The sequence below is a fragment of the Marmota monax genome, unplaced genomic scaffold (assembly GCF_021218885.2).
Source record: "Marmota monax isolate L192 unplaced genomic scaffold, Marmota_monax_Labrador192_F-V1.1 WCK01_AAM20220418_F8-fsc00177, whole genome shotgun sequence".
Lineage (NCBI taxonomy): Eukaryota > Metazoa > Chordata > Mammalia > Rodentia > Sciuridae > Marmota > Marmota monax.
Window position 1 is genome coordinate 1,738,353 of NW_026694922.1, and position 19,134 is coordinate 1,757,486.

Genomic DNA, 19,134 nt, shown 5'->3' on the forward strand with positions numbered 1-19,134 from the left:
TCCTGGATCCCAAGCTCTAGAGTGGGATCCAGGAGTCGTTTTTTTGATGTACACCCCAGTTTGAGAACTACCATTCCAATCATAGGATATACTGTTAGTGGTAACGATTGTGGTAAATTCTATTCTTATTGTTCTAGGATTGTGCTCTTTTGTAATTGATGCCTTCTAATAGAACTTTTGAATTTTAATTTGTAGTACTTTAGTTTTCTTTCAAGTGATCATTTGACATTTCATGGGTTTTCATAGTAATTCTCTAAACTTTAGGGTTTGGATGAGATAGTTTGGTGTGTTTTAATTCATGTGTGGGTTAGTTAGTCTGCCATTTTCAGCTCTCAAGTGGGTGTATCTGTTGGCAGTTCTTAAACAATGCTTAATTGGTTCATGAAGTTTCAGAAATAAAAGACCAGCAATAAGGCATAGAGGAGTCAACATCATACTGAAAATGAATCGCTTTGGGTATAGCAAATTCAGGAGAGGTTTTGGAGTGTACAGTGCAGCCTGAAGCCTGATTCTGAGACTCCTTGTATTAGCACGTGACCTACAGCTTTGAAGACTTTGTTGTTTTAACACAGGTCAGATGAGAACTACCACCAGGTGACATTGACAGATTTCTTTCATGTGTCAGTGTCCCCCCTTATTTGGGGGTGCTTAAGGCTGTAATAATTCCTAGATCCCTCGAGATCAGACAGCTAATATGATAGGTAATTTGCATTTTTTTCATTCCCCATAATGTATTCTAAGATTCATGATGGAGATTATACATGTAAGTGTGATAGTTTTACCTAACAAGAATAATCTAGATTTTGTTGTTTCATTTCTCTTTGTTGTTTATAGGTACACAGTTTGGATCCAAACACATGGAAAACTGTCGAAATTGTCCACATAGATATTGCAGATCGAAGTCAAGTTGAACCAGCAGTAAGTAAAATGCCACTTGATGACATTTTAATGTATCCCCATTTACATGTAAAAGTGATTTTCTTTCTTTCCTTTATGACCTGTATTTGCACACTGAAATAAGCCTGGAGCTCAGCCTCAGCAAAGAGATTCAGAGTGAGAGAAGGCAACTTGTTTCTGTGTGTATCTTGCCTCTGTGCAAGTGATCCATTTTAAGAAATTACAGTATAGCTGGTGTACACAGGTGTGTGTTTTTATTGAAAAAACATTGTTTACAGAAGTGTTCTCTCTGGAGTTCTTTTTATTTTTTATTTGTTCTGATCAGTTATACATGACAGCAGAGTGCTCTTCGATTCATTGTACACAAATGGTGCACAATTTTTCACTTATCTGATTGTGCACAAAGTAGAATCACACTATCGTGCAGTCATACATGTACCTAGGGTAATGGTGTCCATCTCATCCCACCATCTTTCCTTCTCCCAGGCCCCTTCCCCACCCTCCCTTTGAGTTTCTTTAACATGAGTCCTTCATACATTTCAAGTGTGATTAAGAAGGCAAAAATGTAACTTACACGTAAGTTTTTAGTAATTGAGCTAAAGTTAATATTTGTGGAAAATGTTTTTTATGTGCAATAGCTTAATTTAATACTTGTTTAGCTTTCTGTTTTATCATAAATGTGATTGTTGGTTCTTTAGGCTTTGACTTAAGTTTTTGCCATTAAAAACACTCCCCATGCCAAATTAAGACCCTCATATTTTATTGCTGAGTTTTTTGTGAATATTAACTCCAATATATCTTATTTTGTAGCATGCCAAGTGCCAGGTGGATTTGCAGGGCACATTTAAGATTTTTTGCATATGAAGACAACCAGTGAGCCCCTCACTGCTGGTCCAGAGAGCCAGAGCTGTGGGGAAGCAGCAGCCCTGGTTTGTCATGGCCAAGCACAATAGGTTCAGCCAGCATCACCTTCCTTTTCTATTTTTGTGTTTATTCTCTGAACCTGAGTAGTGTTGTCATCTGAACAGAAATAAACACAAACAGAAATAAACCAAATAACAGAAATAAACCAAACGAATGTCTGGTTTTGCTGTTGAAATTTAATGGTAAACTTAAAGGTCTCTGACCTTTTCTCCGAAATCACTGGAGCTGACAGCAGTGACCCTGTGCCTGTCTGGTACCTACACTGCTAGAGCCACTTCTCTACTTAGAAGAGCAGATATGAGAAGGAACCTTCTTTAATTTTAGTGGTACTGTGATTTGAAGTTACTTCAATTTTAGGTTGTTTCTACCTTTGAAGTTATATACGGAGGTTTTTTCTAAACCTTAGAAGTGAGGGTCATTCAAATGAGGTGTCTGTTTTACAGTCTTTTATTTCTCTCAGTATCTTTTCCAGCCATGATTTACTTTATGTGACGGAGTGCTGAGGGGAAGAACAGTAACTGGGGGTAATGAAAGAGTGAGTCAATCGGCTGACCCAGAGTTGGTTACAAGAACTGTGTGGCATCTCGGGACTGTGGGGTACGCTGGAAGAGGCATTCAGAGGTGGTGGCCAGTCAGAATGGCTGCACTGAGCTGATCCTGGGCCTTGCAGGTGTGCAGACCCTGCTGTTCACCAGCAGAGTGAGGGCGCCTCTTTGGTTTTGCTGGGAGCATAAAAGCAGTTCTTTGTTCTTGTTCTCAGGCAAGATGGCTGGTGGGTGGAGTGACTGGAGTAAGGCAGGTTGTGTAGAGCCCGGAGGCTCTGGGGCTCTTCCTTCCCTCCCAGGGTGCCCTCTGGAATGGAGCGAAGGCTCTGCTGGCCTGGAGAACACCCAGGGACAGCGCTCGAGAGGGTGCTCTTGTGGAAGTTTTGTACGCGCAGAGGCTGCAGATGACTCTGTGAGTGGTGTGTGGCCTGTGCCTGTGAGTCGGTGGACATGCACTAAGACATTCCGAAATGAGATTGCCCTCAACCTGAGGTTCTGAGACTCCACCATTTTATATTGGGCAGGTTGCGTGACCTCATTGTGCTTTCATTACCTCGTGTGAGGTAAAGGCTTATCACCCTACAGGGTCACATGTGAGCATGTGAGCAGTGCAGTTCACCAGGCCCTTGTCACTGCTGTCCTTAGTAACTGGAGTGGTGGAGGGGTTCCGAGAGCCTGCATCCATCAGCCTCGGGTGGGAGTCTGCACGCACCTATTTGTGTGTGGTTTTATTTTCCAGTGTTCACAGATCATGTTTTCCAAGTTGCATTTTAAAAATGAGTAGATGCAGCCAGGCATGGTGGCGTATGCCTGTCATCCCAGCAGCTTGGGAGGCTGAGGCAGAAAGATCTCAAGTTCAAAGCCAGCCTCATCAACGGCAAGGCCCTAAGCAGCTCAGTGAGACCCTGTCTCTAAATAATACACAAAATAGGGCTGGTGATGGGGCTCAGTGGTTGAGGGCCCCTGAGATCAATCCCCGGTACCACCCCCCTTAAAAAAAAGAGTAGATGCAAATTTATTTTAAATTGTATTGAATTTGCAGAAGTGTTTTTTTTTTTTTAAATCAGGATAGAATTCACATAACATAAAATTTACCACTTTAGAATGTGCAGTGGTTCTGTAATAGTGTATGCAGCGTGCTCAGCCATCCATGCTCTCCAGTCCAGGGGTCTTTTGGTCACCCCAGAAGGACAGCCCGTACCCTAGCACTTCCCGTGGCTGCCCACCCCAACCTTTGGCAACTACAGATCACTAAAGTCTCTTGGGATCTTCCTGTTCTGGGTATTCCGTGTCGACGAGTGGCCTGCTGCGTGGTGTTGTTAAGATCAGTTCACATTGTAGCGGTGTCAGGTATTTCTTTCATTCTGTTTGCACTCATCCGTCCGCGATCGTCTTGGCTGTGTCTGACTCTCAGCTGGTGTGAACACTGGGTCACAGCTTTTTCATCAGTGCACTTTCTCAGTTGTGCATAATTCAAGAAAGACTGGTGTGTAGGAATTGTCAAACCTGACATTTAAAAAAAAAAACAAATTTGCACATTTTTCTGCTATAAAAGAGGCCAAGGGGCCTTTGATGGTGGAGGTTTAAGCCTAAAAGTGACCAAAGCAGAGCGTTGCCCTGCCTGACGGGGCGCAGAGGCTGGGTGAGTGACGGGGAGGGGGCCGCAGTGAGAGCTGTGGGCAGGGCTCCGCTCTTCCTTCAACACATCCTCGCCTGTCTGCCGTCCCGGCATGGAAAGTTGTCCCCATGCTTGTCTCAGCAGTTTCCTGGCACCCCTCCATTTGTCAGTGTGGGGTGACTGGACTGTGGGGCTGAGGAGGTCCTGCCTGTCCCCTCGACCACTTCAGTCCTGCTTATCAGACACTAGCCTTGACCCTAAAGTTCACTTTGAACGTGCACTTCTGCAGCTTCAGAGCGTGGTTTTGGGGCTCACCTCTTTTGTTTTACAAGTGAGGAAGCTGGAGCCCAGGTGAGCTAGTTTTTCTCATGATCACTAGGCTGGTGCCAGAAGTGGGCATTCTGACCGTCAGTCCAGTGCTCTGTCCCCTGGCCCTCACTCCTTCCAGGTGAGGCCCCACTTTGTCAGTCATTGTCTTCCTTTCCTCAAACCAGCCTGCCACCGGCGTACTGCCCGTTCTCATCTCCCTTCTGGGACTTCTTATTCTCTGTCCAAAGCCTATGTGTCCTCCAGGATCTAGGTCGGGTCCCACTTTCTCAGGGAGACTTCAGATTCACCCGAGGAGCTTGAGGACGGTGAGGAGACTGACCTGTGAGTTGAGAGCTCACACTGGGATGTGAGGTTAGTTGGTGTCAGCCTGGTGACGTCTGGGTTGGCAAGGGGGCGAGGAGTGGGAAAAGAGGGGAGGAAAGCAGTGTTCCCACTCCTCGCCTAGGGGAGTATAAATTGGTCAAACTGGTCTAGAAGAATTAACACACATACACGTCCTTTGACCGAGCAGAATTCCACTTCTAGGAATTGGCTGTACTTGATGTGGTGTGATAGGTTACAAACCTAAGATGGGAAGGGGGAGGGGGAGGGGGAGGACTGGCAGGTGTATGCAGAGGTCTGGGGAGATGTCCTCGGTGATGGTTTGGGTTTCCTGTTGCTATCTGCACAACACCAGTGGCCAGGCAGTCTAGCCTGATCCAGGAGAATGACTTCCCATCAGCCGTCCCCACAGTCTGTGGTCAGAGACAAGTCGGAGGCTCCCTCTGCGCTTCAGGGAGGGTGGCTCATTTGTGGGCAGGATCACCTCAGACCCCTTCCTGCCAGGCCAGTAGTTAATTTTTAATGCTGAAAACTTGTTCCTTGAGGGTGGGAATGACATTTGAATAGAGAGCTGAGTAGTGAGAATAAGCCAAGTAAGGTGGGAGGTGGGAGGCCCTGCACCCAGTGGGGTGGTCACCTGTGTTACCTTGGGAGGAGGGGAGGTGGACTGGGGACGCAGGTAGGATTCCCTTTCTTCCCAAATTCACTGAGTGCTTGTGTAGAGGACCAGAGTGACTGTGGAGGCCTGCATTGAGTGGGTGCTGGCTTATGGTCACACCCACCCTCCAGATCCCAGCTCAGCTGGGGCGTCCCTCTCCTGCCGGGTACACAGGGCACCCACCTTCACCAGGCACCGGCTTGTCGAGGCCTGTGCTTGGAGGCCTTGGCTGGGTTCCTTCTCTGTTTTTCTCAGCGCTGCTTCTGTGATAGGGAGAGAGCACTTTCCTCTGAGTGGGAGATCACGTAACTAATTACAATTTGTCCCCCTGGTCTGTGTGCCAGATCTACTTACCTGTGCTGTTGTGAATGCCCAGAAGTTCATCAGAGCAGTGTGTCTGTCTTATCCTACCCAGTTTAAAAGTTGATAAGATTTGACCCTTAGTTCTTCAAATAAATGTATTGGTGATGGTTTGGAAGGCGGGGCGGGGCTGGGGGACAACCTGAGGCTTGCTGCAGGGTGGGGATCTCTCAGAGTTCAGGCTGTGGCACTGTCACTTCTGGAGGGTTTTGTCCTAATTGAGTGATTTTTTTTTTTTTTTCTCCTTTCTGTTGAACTGCTCTGGGGTTTTTGAGTGAGCTAATTTTTTTTTTTATCAACTTTTAAGTGGTTGTGTTGTTTTATATTACTTGCTGTATAAACATGTGAACAGTTATTACATTAGAATTTTGAGAGGGTAAATAGGCAAGTCCTATCAAAATTTAAATAACTTTAAAATACCTGGGGAGTAAAGAAACCAAGAATTGTTCAGAGTGAAGCTCGATGCACCTCCACCTAGCGGAGCTTTCTGTCGTTGCAGGTGGATTTAACACAAACACAACCCCAACCATTTTAATTCAGAGTGATTGCTGATTACTTTCAGGGTTTGACTCTGCTAGGTTGTCAGGAGACTCCACATCGCTGGTGTTGTCGGCTTGCTGTGTTTTGGTCGTCATTATGAACTGCTAACTTCATCATGTGCAGAAGAGATGTGATTTGACCCCTGGTGTAACTGAATACTTGGCTACATGCTTTGACATGTTTACATAATCAAAGAGTGACATTGTCACAATAACTCTAGGAACAAGGATTTGTTGTAAAAATCTGTCAGTGTGACCCAGGTTCACAGAGTAGTTGCTACAGAAATCATATATATTTCAGTACATGGGTTGTTAGGATTTTTTTGTGGCTACCTTATGGGAAATGTGTATGTGACTATTGCTTTAGACACTGCTCTGTGTGATTTGCTAGAAGATAACATTTCCTGAAGAAACAAGTGAGAAGCCTGGGATTTCTGCGTAAATGTCTCAGTTTCTTTTGTCTCATTATAATGTATTCACCATACAAAACCATTTTTCCTGTTTCAAGGGACAGGGGTGAAGGGTCATTAAGACGTTATATCTTCAAGAAGGAAGGGGCCTTCTGCCTGACTTCCAGCAGGCACAGAGCTCACCAGGCTGCCGCAGAACACATGCCTACCTGCAGCCCTGCCGGCCCCAGCCCTCGAACCTCCTCCCCCCATTTTAAGTCTAACCCAGGTGTCACTCCTTAATAGCCTTTCTCTGGGAATTGGGGGCTCCCTGGGGACCAGGACAGTAATACTCGTCAGTCCTGTGTTTCTAGGACACAGCAAGATGCTTGGTTCCTAGCATGGAATGAGCTTGACAGTCAAGTTTTAGTGGATCAGAGACAATTTGCAGAGTGTTTTCCTCTGTAGTGTTTTTTTTTTTTTTTAAAGGCCTCAGCCCATGAGTTCAGGATAGTGATGTTCTCAGAACAGACAAAAACAAGGCGGGGGAGGCATTTTGGAGAAGCTGAAGTTTTTATTGTTCAAGTAGTAAATGAACAAAATGCTACTTTAGTTCTTTCTTTGCTCATTTTAGGTGATGAAAAATACATGATGTGGGACTAGGGTTGTGGCTCAGTAGTAGAACGCTTGCCTAGCACGTGTGAGGCCCTGGGTTCAATCCTCAGCACCACATAGAAAAATAAATAAAATAAAGGTATTGTGTCCAACTACAACTAAAAAAATAAAAGAAATTTTTAAAAAGAAAAATACATGATGTGTCTTCTTTTCTAAAACTTCTGAAATGTTTGTAAGTGAACAAACACCTTTTTGGTCACATTAAAGAGGTTAGGTCTGTTGTGGTAAGTCAGGTGTCCAGCATAGAACATGAGAAGGCAAGTTTAAAGTTGTCGTCATTATTGTTGTTTTTCCAGTTTCTAAAGTTGTCATTGATGATAACTGCAGGAAAAAGTTGAGGGTTCTTTAAATGTCCTGATGAGATGCACATGCATATCTTCAACTCATTTCCAAAATGTACACAAAATGAGCCAGTTGACATCTGCTTCTGCTTTTTTTAAGGTATAAATTTGAATCTGGCCCCTTTTAATCATCCCCAGCACTTTGTCTAAGTAGCTTTCCATGATTTGTATACAAAAGTCACTTCCCAGGAGAGGAAGACTCTTTTAAAGTATAAGCTGAAGTGTACACACGATTAACATCAGAGAGACCTTCATTTTTGGAAGTAATTTGAAAGAAAATGAGCACTGTTTAAAAAAAGAGAGAGAGAAATTGGAACCATATTTTAAGGTATTTATGTGAAACCAAAAAGGATTGGTATCGGCCTTCCTCTGCTGTACATGTTGTGTGACTTATGGGCTTTTTTTTTTTTTTGGTAGTAGAAATAATGTTAATTCAAAATATTTAGATGTATTCTTCTAAAAATGATGCGTCTTAACATATGTTTTCTAGATATCAGTAAAAGACAAATATTAGTGACATAAAAGTATTGTTTGGAAGATGTAGCAGAAAAATATAGGTCAATTCCATGTTGTATTGTTGCAGCAAACTAAAGAGAGCAGACTTGTTGCCCTTATGTGTCCTGCTTTAATTTGTGGTGAAATAGTTTTCCTTTATGAGGCATTTCAGAACCAAGAGTTACATTTTGGGGACCATAATGATGTTTCACTGGAGATGGTTTTCGCAGAAATGAGGAGACACAAGTTAGAAACTCGTGTTCCATATCATTTCTGGGTCACAGGAAGGGTGTGCAGGGTGCCCTGACTGATAGATTCCTGTACCGGGACTTCCCTACAGAGCTCAGAGGGGCCTCTTTTGGGGGGTTACCCAGTAAGCTTGGCAGCTCTTAAGATAAGGCTCAGATTTCACCCAGTTTCTTCTTTTTCGAATGCCCCCACGCAGGGATTGAGCCCACACTCGACCTTAAATACCACCATGCCCCTTGTCCTGACCTGAATCTAAGGATAATGACCTGGGCGGTCCTATTTGCCCTGGATCTCTCTCCTTTTTCCTGGTGCCTTTCCCCAGTTGCCAGGGTTCTCCTTGGGGAAAGCAGGAAAGGTTGTGTGACAGTGCCGGCTCAGGGCACCACAGCCCCTCTGCAGCCCTGGTACCTGCCCAGGTAGCTACCCTTCCCTCTCTGGGCTGTGGCCTTGTCTGCTGAACTCTGGACTGCCCGTCTCAGCACAAGAGCTTCTCGTGGGCAGCTCTGTGCACACAAGCTCCTGTGGCAGAGCTGTAGGGCCACTCACTAGTCACTTCTTTGTTTGGTACCCTGGAGGACACAGGCCGTCCCTGCTGAGAGGGTGGGCTGTGGATAAAGCTCAGCTTCATTGCACTACCTGGAATCACTTCTCCCCCAGCACCGCTGCCTCTTCTTTGCCTGGTTTTGTGTCCTTTGGAAAGCACTCGGCCAGTGTGCTGCGACCAGCTGTGGGGAAGCCCAGTCTCCTGCACTCCTTGGAAGTTAAGAAGTCCTTTTGATTCCCTGAGGGTTTCCAGGGATCCTTGGGGCCAACTTCAGAGATTGTCAGAGTCCTTATTACCCAGCTCAGACCAGAACACTTGTGGCCCTTTCGGTTCAAGGGTGGTCTGCCCTTGGGCAAGCTTGTTAGAAATGCAAATTTGTTGTGCTCTCTCTGTTGATAATCTCTGGGGTAGGCCTAGCTCTGGTCTGTCCAGCTCTCCCGGTGATTCCTGCCCTTGCTCACCTTTGAGAAAGCTGTGCTCTGACTCACCACTAGTGATCAAGATCAGACAGCATGCAGACTTCTAGTAGGATTTGGAGGCCAAGGTCAAACAACATTCACCTCAACCTTTATTTGTACTGTTAAGAAATTTGTAGCCCAAGGAGCAGCCCTGTATCCAGAGGGAGGGGACTCAGGCCTCCACCCAGGGCTGCTGCCTTTTGCCTTTCTAGAGCACGGGATCATGAGATTTTCCTTTCTGTTGCTGATTGAAACTGCTGCCTGTTTCCTCTGCATCTTCCCTAATTCTCTGCTTTCCTCAGTGGTCTTGATCACTTCTTCCCTCCCCTGCTGAACTCTGGCATATTTTGATTTATGTGTGTGCAATAGAATAAAAAGCTTGGAGACCCAAAGATGTGTTTTAGCCTGGTTTCTTACAGGGAACACCACTCATACATTATTTCATTTGCTCTTCTAATAATGTTTATTGGAACTTAGTATTTGCTGTGTGGTGTTCGTGTAAATTTTTCCAGATAAAGACATAATCGTATCTAAGGAAAGTACAAGATACTTATCTGTGGATGAGCTTGAGTGTTTCCAAGTGTCCTGGAGATAGTTTGTTTCAACTGTTGTTTCTTTAGAAGATGGTGCTGGATGTTCCTTCACCAAAGGGCACAACTGGCATGGACCAGTGCTGGGCCCCAGGCTGCAGCCCAGTTATAGGGTTCAGGGGCTAATTAGAGCTGGGAAGTTTGGAGATTTGAATTTGCTAAATGAATAGCCCCCACACATTCTAATTGGATGTCAGAAAATCATGAAATTGTTCGGCTCTCTTATCAACTTAATAAGTTCTAGGATATTTTTTCTTTTTTCTTTTTCTTTCTTTTTTTTTTTTTTTTTTTTTTCATTTTTTAAGGATTGCGATGTCAAGGATAATGAAGTGGTTTTGAAATTTTGTACTTTTTGGATTTTTTTCCCCCCTACCATTCACCATTTGTTCTTTGGTTATTATCCATTTATTTGGTGAATTGTTTTAGTAGGCAGAACAACATTCCTTTTAGATGTGGCCAGGAATAAGTTTGATTTTTCTTTCTTTTTTTTTTTTTAATTCATTGCCTTTGAAAATAAATTGATATGATTTGCTTTTATTTTAAATCATGAATGTGGACTATTTTAAAATAAACATACACACACACACAAACACATATATATTGCTGTTTTGAGTATTACTCTGTTAACCTTGCAATCTGATGACACTTGGGTCAGTATATTTGGAGGCATCTAAGTTTTGGCAGCATCTTAAGCAGAGTTTGTTACTTGTGCTTTCAGAAGGGTGGGGAGGGTCTTCTTTTGGTTGTACATTCTGTTGGTGCCTAGGTGTTATACATTTGAGTAGATAATCTTAGTAAATATATATGTTATTGCACTGCCTTTTTTAAAGTGTTAATTTTAAAGACATGAAAAATCATACAGTGTTTTGTTGTTGTTGTTTGTTTGGTACTGGGAATTGAACTCAGGGGCCTTCCACCACTGAGCCACATCCCCAGCCTTATTTTGTATTTTATTTATTTAGAGACAGGGTCTCACTAAGTTGCTTAGTGCTTCACAGTTGCTGAGGCTGGCTTTGAACTCGGGATCCTCCTGCCTCAGCCTCCCAAGCTGCTTGGATGACAATGTTTGTGTGTGTGTGTTTTAAAGAGAGAGAATTTTTTTAATATTTATTTTTTAGTTTTCAGTGGACACAACATCTTTATTTTATGTGGTGCTGAGGATTGAACCCAGCGCCCCGCACATGCCAGGCGAGTGTGCTACCGCTTGAGCCACATCCCCAGCCCTGTTTTTTTTTTTTTAAATAATCTGATTAACATTAAATTTTTTTCCTTCAAAATTAAAAAAAATAATGAAATCTGACAAAAGTTAAATATTTGATCAAACCATGTGAAATTGTTAATATTTGTTAGTTTTTGAGCTATAAAATGACACAGCCTTTGGTCGGTGAGAACTGAGATGGCCACCATGGACCATGGCTCTACTTTATTCTCCCTTTTGGATGTTACATTTTTTTCCAACTGTTGCTTCTTATTTCCTAAGAAGGGCTTTCTGCTTCTCAGAACTGTGCGGTGGCTACCCAGTCTTTAGATCTGAAAAGAGCTTTTGTTGATGAGAAGTTGGTGGCTGAGCTCCAGCAAGTCCTGTGGTTGCCAAATGCTGCTTTGGTTAGTTCTCTCCAGCAGGAGCAGACACTTGATCTCAGTGGAGTGCTGCTTCCTTCTGCTGTTAAAATGAGCCTAGACATTCATTTCTGTCTTAAAAGTCGGTGACTTATCACTAATGTCTGTGGAGAACTCCAAAGGCTCCTTATTAATGCGTGCATAATGAAGAAGCGGGGAGCGGGAGCCAGCTCCTCCCTTGTGATGGATCTGTAATAGTGGCCTCCTGAACATAGGGAGAAAACAGCTTGTGCAGGTTTTGAAGCAGCAGTGATTTTGCTTATACTTAAAAAATTTGCACTTGTCACGTGTTCATGTCTTCCTGCCTTTGCTATGCTGCAACAAAACCACTGTCCAGGTCTTTCTTGTGGTAAGTTATAGGGGATCTCCCCCAATCTGCAGAGAAGATATAAATAAATGTAAGCGTGGTTCCTATTATAAAGAAATATGAAAATAATTTCCCATTTATTCTGCTGCCTTACATGGTCAAGTTCTTTCAGATCACTTCCAGTAGTGGACTTGGAGAACGCCAAGTATGTTTGAAGACACAGTTGGCTGGCAGCGCCCTCTTGTGGGAAAAGCACATATTGCTTATTTCAGGCTTGCTGAAATCCTAGCAAGGCCCTTTAACTCTGTTAAAAATCTGTGTACAGCATACTTTGCACAAAATGTCTTCTTACTAGAACCAATGTGAATGCTCATTCCTGATTTCTTCCACGTTTTAAGCAAAAAAAAAAAAAAAAAGGTGAGGAGGGAGTTGTGTGTAAAGTTGAGTTTGCTCCAGTTCCTTGGGTGGGAATGAATTCCCTGGTGAGAACCAGAAAGTTGTTTTTGAGCAGCTAATGGCAGGTAGTTTTAAAGAACTTAGTGTGGACAGCTTCAAGGCAAGTTTTTAAAGTGTGTCCCTCATAGAAAGCCTCTTTTCATCAATGTCACCTCTTTCTTAGAGAAGGCTCTCTAGGCTGAGAAGGAGCAGAGAGCCCTTCAAATACTGGAGTGTAATCAAAGGATAAGTGTAAAACACTCTTGTGATGTAGTTTTGTGGTTGGCTTTGGTGTCAGATAGGGCAGTGACTGGGTCCCTGTTTCTGTGCTCTGCAAGGGTGGGCTCAGGCCAAGATGCTCACTTCCCTGGCCCCCTGCTCCGTGGTGGGGAGAGCTGACTGGGAGAGGCGCTGCCTGACTGTAGGTAAGTGCTCCGAAAATAGTAGCAAGAATGATGCTCTTAATAGAGTTTGCTCTTACTGTAAAGAAATGATACTTCTTTTTTTCTCTAATAATTTTCCTATTGAATGTCTGTCAAATTAGTGCTAATGATTGAAGTGTATCCTGAGATTTAGGAGCTGAAGGTCAAGTTATGAACTAACATTTTATTGGAGAGGGTGCACTCAGATTTTTCAGTGGGATATTCCCCCATTTTAGTTGAGGGAATTCAATGTAGTATGCTCAGTGATCTGCTATCATTTAAAAGAAAGCAGATACATCATTGTTAAAACTTTCCTAAACATGTCACTTGCATTTCAAGTATGTGCAATTTAATTTTAAAATAGATGATTGTTTGACAGACAAGCACATTTAATGATATTGTCATGTTAATGTTAAAACTCTTTTCATTGGTGTCTAGAATTTTAAATATACTCATTTTAACTCCATAATTAAGAATAAACATATAGTAAGTATAATGTTACAATAATAAATATATTGCATATTTGTACATGAGATATACCCAAACCCAGCTCCCCTGAGGGAAGGACGGAGGAGGGGCCTGCAGGCTACTAATTGCTGAGGGCCCCTTACCAGCCCAGGACTGCCCAGGAACCCGCTCTTCTCACTTCCCAATGCTCACTCCTTTTGACCTCACCTGCCTAATTCTGTAGCACAATATTTGGTTTTCCTTGCTGTGTTGTGCATATGAAATGTGTTGTATCAGGCATTTTCCTGTGATTTTTTTTTTTTTTTTTTTAGGTCCGAAATTCTGACCGCCTTTTCTATTAATTTGTAACCTTCCAAAGGCTTTTGAGGTGTGCCTTCATAAACAGCAGTGTTGGTGACCTCTCGTTGTGGAAAAGATGAGATCAGAAGGCAGGAAGATAGTGCTGTACCCATCAGAGTGACCACAGGTAGCAGGGAGCTCTTTGGAGGTTCCCTGTGGATGCCTCGTAGATGCCAGGATCATCCCTGTCCACCAGGAGTCTTTGGGAGAGTCTCTGTGTGATCAGAAGATTACAGAAGTGTTCTGTCTGAGGTGCAGATTTGATTGCAGTTCTCAGTACAGTTGTTTAAAAATGCAGCTTGTAGGACTCGTTGGTGGAAAGCCAGGACGGATTAATGAGAGGGCTGAACTGTAGAATATTTTTTAATGCAGTTTTGTTCCTCTGAGGTACATTCAGTAACAGAAACTAGGCCAACAAGTTATTGACAATTAGTGGTCCTTTGGGAATCTGCTTTAATGAATAGATAAGAATGATTTGTAATTAGCATAATAATTATATGCAAATGAATGCTTCTGAATTGCTCTAAAACACTTCTGAACTGTTTAAACAGCCCTCCTGAGATCTTGTTACTCTATTAATTTGTGTAGCAGATCTTTTTTTCATAGATCATGCAAAGATAAACTTCAGCCCAGCCCTGTCCGAGTGATTATGAATTCCAAGGTGGTAGGACCTGAATTAATGAGATTTACTTATACTATATTAATGGTACTCTGTGGGAACCTGAAAGGGTGAGGAGTCACTGGGGAGATGTAATTAAAAATAGAAAAGAAAGCTGCTTATTGGAAAATAACTGTTGAAATCAGTTTCTTAAACAAGTTAGTAAATGTTATTTCTCTTTACACCTCTGTTATTTGCTACTACAACATTTAATGCAAATATTTTTTAAATGGGCTTACCCTCTGGGGGGCTGGCTTGAATTCCATCAGCTTCAGTTATGCATTTTGCACTTGGTCCATGATGATAGGATCTAGAAACTTTTTGTTTTTTTAAGTGCAACTACACTTTTAAAAAATGCAGAGCAGTGCTACTAAATTATGTTTGTTATTTATTTTCATATTTCTTTCAGCTCTTTCTTCAATCCTGGGCTTTTTGTTTTAGGATGTGATTAGAGGAAGTAAGCCTTGCTAAGTCGGGCAGCAGTACCCATTCATTTTTAACTTAGTGATTATCTTCGAGCTATTTGAATAGACACCTAATTAATCATCTTGTACTAAAGGAAAGTATTTAACTCCAGTCTGCAAGACCCTAATAACCCTCTCAAGTTTTTATTTTGACTTTGTAAAATTCCCCCTTCCCAGGGCTGGTGGGGTGGGGCGTGGGGGTGATGTGGCAGGCAGGCTTTGATCCTTAGAAATGAGCAGAGTTTGGGTGTCCAGGAATGGCTGGTCTTGCTGACTTGCCTGCTCTTTCCTTAGTGTGCACTTGGCTTCACCTGTGGGAACCCAGGCCTGGTTCTTTAATCAGTTTCTGGTGTCTGGAGCACATCTTGATTTTTCCACAAACTGTCAACAAACTCCTACCAGTATGCTCCTCATCTCCTACTCACTTTCCCATTCATAATCATGAGTTCAACCTGGGCTGAAGGACATACTTAGGCTGGATCGCACAGATTTTGTATTTGGATTTCGGGGGACAGCACTGTGCTAAAAGATTCATAAACTAATATTCTTTGTCTTCAAAATGAATCTGGTTTCTATTGAGAATTTCTGTTGAGAACTGGAGTGAGTAACAGATGTACACCCGAGAGGTAGTACAACTTTTGTATTCCAGTGACAGAAAACAAGTTATTTATAAGAATTTAATGAACGTATTCTGTGGCTCCAGCATGAAGACTCAGTAATCCATTTACTTGCCAGATTATATTTTATTTTGTTCTCCAAAGGGCTTCTTGACTTTGACTCGCTTTCGTTTTTGCTTAAATAAGAGTTTTCAATTAAATAGAGTTGTATTAACACTAATCCCAATCTACCTTATGCTGATACCACTGTATTTTCATGTTATTCAGACACTGTTATTGGTGGAGCAAGTAGTGTCTAGGGACATTATACCTAACTTGATAATGATGGTTTTACTAAGCCCTTATCCTGGCCAGGCCTCTGGGCATTATACAGATAATTAAAATTGGATCTTCAAAAATTTGAAACACAATGCACCTTAGCAATAATATTTTTCTACTTTTAAACATGATTTTAAAAGCCATTTTTAAAATGCGTTTCCTTGGCCTGGTGAATTTGCTTTCTTTTTTTTCCCAAGGATTACAGAGTGCATAGCAAATTCAGCCTTGAGAATACCCAGGAGCTGAAGACTCAAGTAGGCTACAGCTGTCTTCACCCACAGTATTCTAAAAGAACTAATGAGATGAGAAGTCTGCAGCTGGTGGCAAGCACAATAAACCATGAGCCAAGGGCTTCTCTTCATCAGAGCCTCCCCTTTCCCCATGGGATCCCAAAGGAGACAGAATACTAACAAAGCCAGCAGGCTGTCTCATTCCACACTATTGCTCATTTGCAGCTATAATTGGTAGCTGAGGTTGCATTCTGTATACTGAAACTGTCATACATGAAGGAATATATTTGTTCATTGTGATACGGATATAAATCGGCCAGTTTTCAAATACAGAAAGACCAAACCAGATACTCAACAATAAAATTGTGGCAGAGAAGATACTGTTCAAAAAAACTGAATGTTTATTGTAGGGATGCAAAACCAAAGTTGTTAAAACTACATCTGCTACTTGCTTTTTAATATCTTGCTACTTAATTCAACTGATTAAACATTTACACATTCAAACCAACATTAAAAAGCACAAAAAATTCCTAGGTTTTGACAAGATGCATTATTCTCAACTGTCAAGGTTAAAGTGCTGTTGTTAATAATTGGGTTTCTTTGCATTTTCAGTATGATATCTTTAATGTTTGCTGTTTTGCATTCAAGAGGAAAAGGCAGAGAGGGGAAACTTGGTCTCCCGTATACGTGTGTATGGATCTCCCTCGTAAGAAAGTCCACCTGGGCATCTCTGGTGTCGCAGCTTCGTTGTGCTCTTGAAGTGATCTGATGAGGCAGAGTTTGCTGGCAGCTTCTGCCATCATCCCCTACTGTGGTGTGCCAGAAAGAGCCCCAGATGAGGCTGGGAAGGTTGGATGTGGAGTCCTGAGGGAGGGGACCTGGCCACCTCCTCTTGGACAGTGGTTTCCTCATCTAGAAAATGAGGGGCTTTGGGTACTTGAGGTTCAATTCACCTCCATGATTGTGTGAATCCATAGGAGAAAAGTGTCTCCCTGATCACCCAGCACTGATAACGAAGGTTCAGAAATGGACTTTTAGGAACAGTGTACGAGGTCCAAAGCAGAGAAGTTTTGAATCTTTGTTACACTTTCTGTAGTCAGTCTACGTCAGATTTGAATAGAGTCTTCCTGAAGCTGTCAGCCTGGAATGGGACTGGCGTTGTGGGGAGGAGGACCCAGCAGAGGCCCGTCTCACCCATTCAGTGTACCAAACCTTCCCTGGGCTCATAGCCCTACCCAGGTCCGTCTCTGGGGAGACTTGCCCCTTGATTAATTTACTTGTACATGACAATGGTTTATGCTGACCGCAATTTAGGCCAAGTTGTCTTTTCTTAAATTAGTTGTTTCTTGGTTTGTGGATTACTGCCCTTGTCATATGATGCCATTGCTGTTATTCCTTTAGCTCTAGCAGTAATTATGTATGCTGTATTTTGTGGATATATTTTATCTTTCTCTTGAAGTGGGCAGGTTTAAAATTCATAGTGATTCTGTACACCGAATATCAGTTCTACAGTCCCACCTCCTCCCCCCTCATATTTTAATAAATCCAAAATCAAGAAGTTGTCTTCCAATTATGGCATGTTTTATTGGCTGAGTGTTTTTCTTCCTAATGGTACATAAAATAATGGCGCATCCTGTAACTGATGGCCTCTTGGATGCAGGAAATGTATGGTATTGACTGTTCCACTCCTTCAGGCTCCCTAGTTGCTCAGGTTTTGTAAAATAAAACCACCAGTGTCGTGAGTGTGGTGTGCCATGACACTCTCCAGTCAATAGGCAAAAAACGGGAAGAGGATTTTTCCCTCAGGTGAGATAAACTGGCAAACATTGGCCAGGCTTTGGAACATTATACTGATGATTAAAATTTAACCCTCAGGGTGGGCTGGGGCTCAGTGGCAGAGCACTTGCCTGGCCTATGTGAGGCCTGGGTTCGACCCTTATCACCACTTAAAAATAAATAAATAAAGGTATTGTGTCTGTCTACAGCTAAACACACACACACTCACACACACACACACACACACACATATATATAACACTTTTTTTTTCTTTAAAGAGAGAGAGAGAATTTTTCAATATTTATTTTTTAGTTCTCGGCGGACACAACATCTTTGTTTGTATGTGGTGCTGAGGATCGAACCCAGGCCGCACGCATGGCAGGCGAGCGCGCTACCGCTTGAGCCACATCTCCAGCCCCATATAACACTTTTTTAAAAAAAAGTAATCATCAAAATATTTTAGTTACAATACAACCAACAGTAAGATTTTTCTATTTTTAAATGTTTTAAAATTCATTTTAAAAATGGGTTTCTTGCCTGTTTCATTTGGTTCCAATTCTGCCTATAATTCACTGTGCTCTCTGTGACAGTTCCATGTGCTTCCTGGGGTTTGGCTGTCTTGTTTGTTTGTTTTTGCGTCTCTCTGTTTCTTCCAACTGGCCTGACTCTCTAGGAGTCGGGGATGTGTTGGTTGGGCCTCCTCCTCTGAGCCCTTGGACTCTCCCTGACAGCATCCTGTGTGTGCCCCTCTGCGTGGAGCTCTTCAGTAGATAGGCTTTGATTGAGGGAAATGATGCCGAAAGTGATTATTTAATATGATGTTAATTTTTAATTTGGGGGGAAAAAGCAAGCCTGATTGAGGGTTTTAATTAAATTTAAACTTAATTTAATTATTCTGACCTAAAAGAAAAGTTGTTTTTTTTTTTATATTTACTTTATTTCACCACGTGATTGTTGCAGATTTTATGCCAGAATTTTTTCTGCAAAGATGTGGGATGTGACCATTAATGTGAATTTTTAAAGAAAACATTGTGCCGGTATCACCTAAAAGTCCTTTCTGCCTTAGTAGCAAGATCAGATGCATTTGTGCACTGGCAGCCGTGCTGTGCTGTATACAGGCAGACTTGTCCCTGTCAGCAGGGGACTTATTTCTCATGGCCAGTCAGGCGCAAGACCACCTGTACAACTGAATCTTCATCACAAGTGAAGTTTTGAGGGTGCAGTTCTCAGTTGGAATTTAAGGATCCCTACTTGCTGGCAGTAATATCGCTTTGCGCTGAGCCCAGGCTTACGAAGTAATTTCAGTTGCCCAACTCCTCATAGGCAGCTCCTCTCAGTGTGTTGTTGCTACGTCATGCTGGCTGACCTCATGCCCGTAGCTGTGCCACATGGCATGTTTTTACAGCCTTAAAAGTCGGTGTCACCAGCTAAGTTTGCTTGGTCAACATTTTTAGCCCATTGTGGGGCCTTTTTTGTAGCTTCTGGACAACCTTGAGCCAGGCTTCAAGTTCAAGGTCACATATTTACCCAATTATCTTTCTTTCAA

At 42.6% G+C, this 19,134-nt stretch overlaps 1 protein-coding gene across 1 annotated transcript in view; it reads left to right on the forward strand.

Annotated features, from left to right (window-relative positions):
- Pitpnb (phosphatidylinositol transfer protein beta) overlaps window positions 1-19,134 on the forward strand; it is a 63,674-nt gene that overhangs the window by 21,408 nt on the left and 23,132 nt on the right. Inside the window, exon 7 of the mRNA XM_046427256.1 lies at window positions 835-918. Within this exon, the coding sequence (XP_046283212.1) occupies window positions 835-918 (84 nt within the window). The remainder of the gene's footprint in view (window positions 1-834; window positions 919-19,134) is intronic.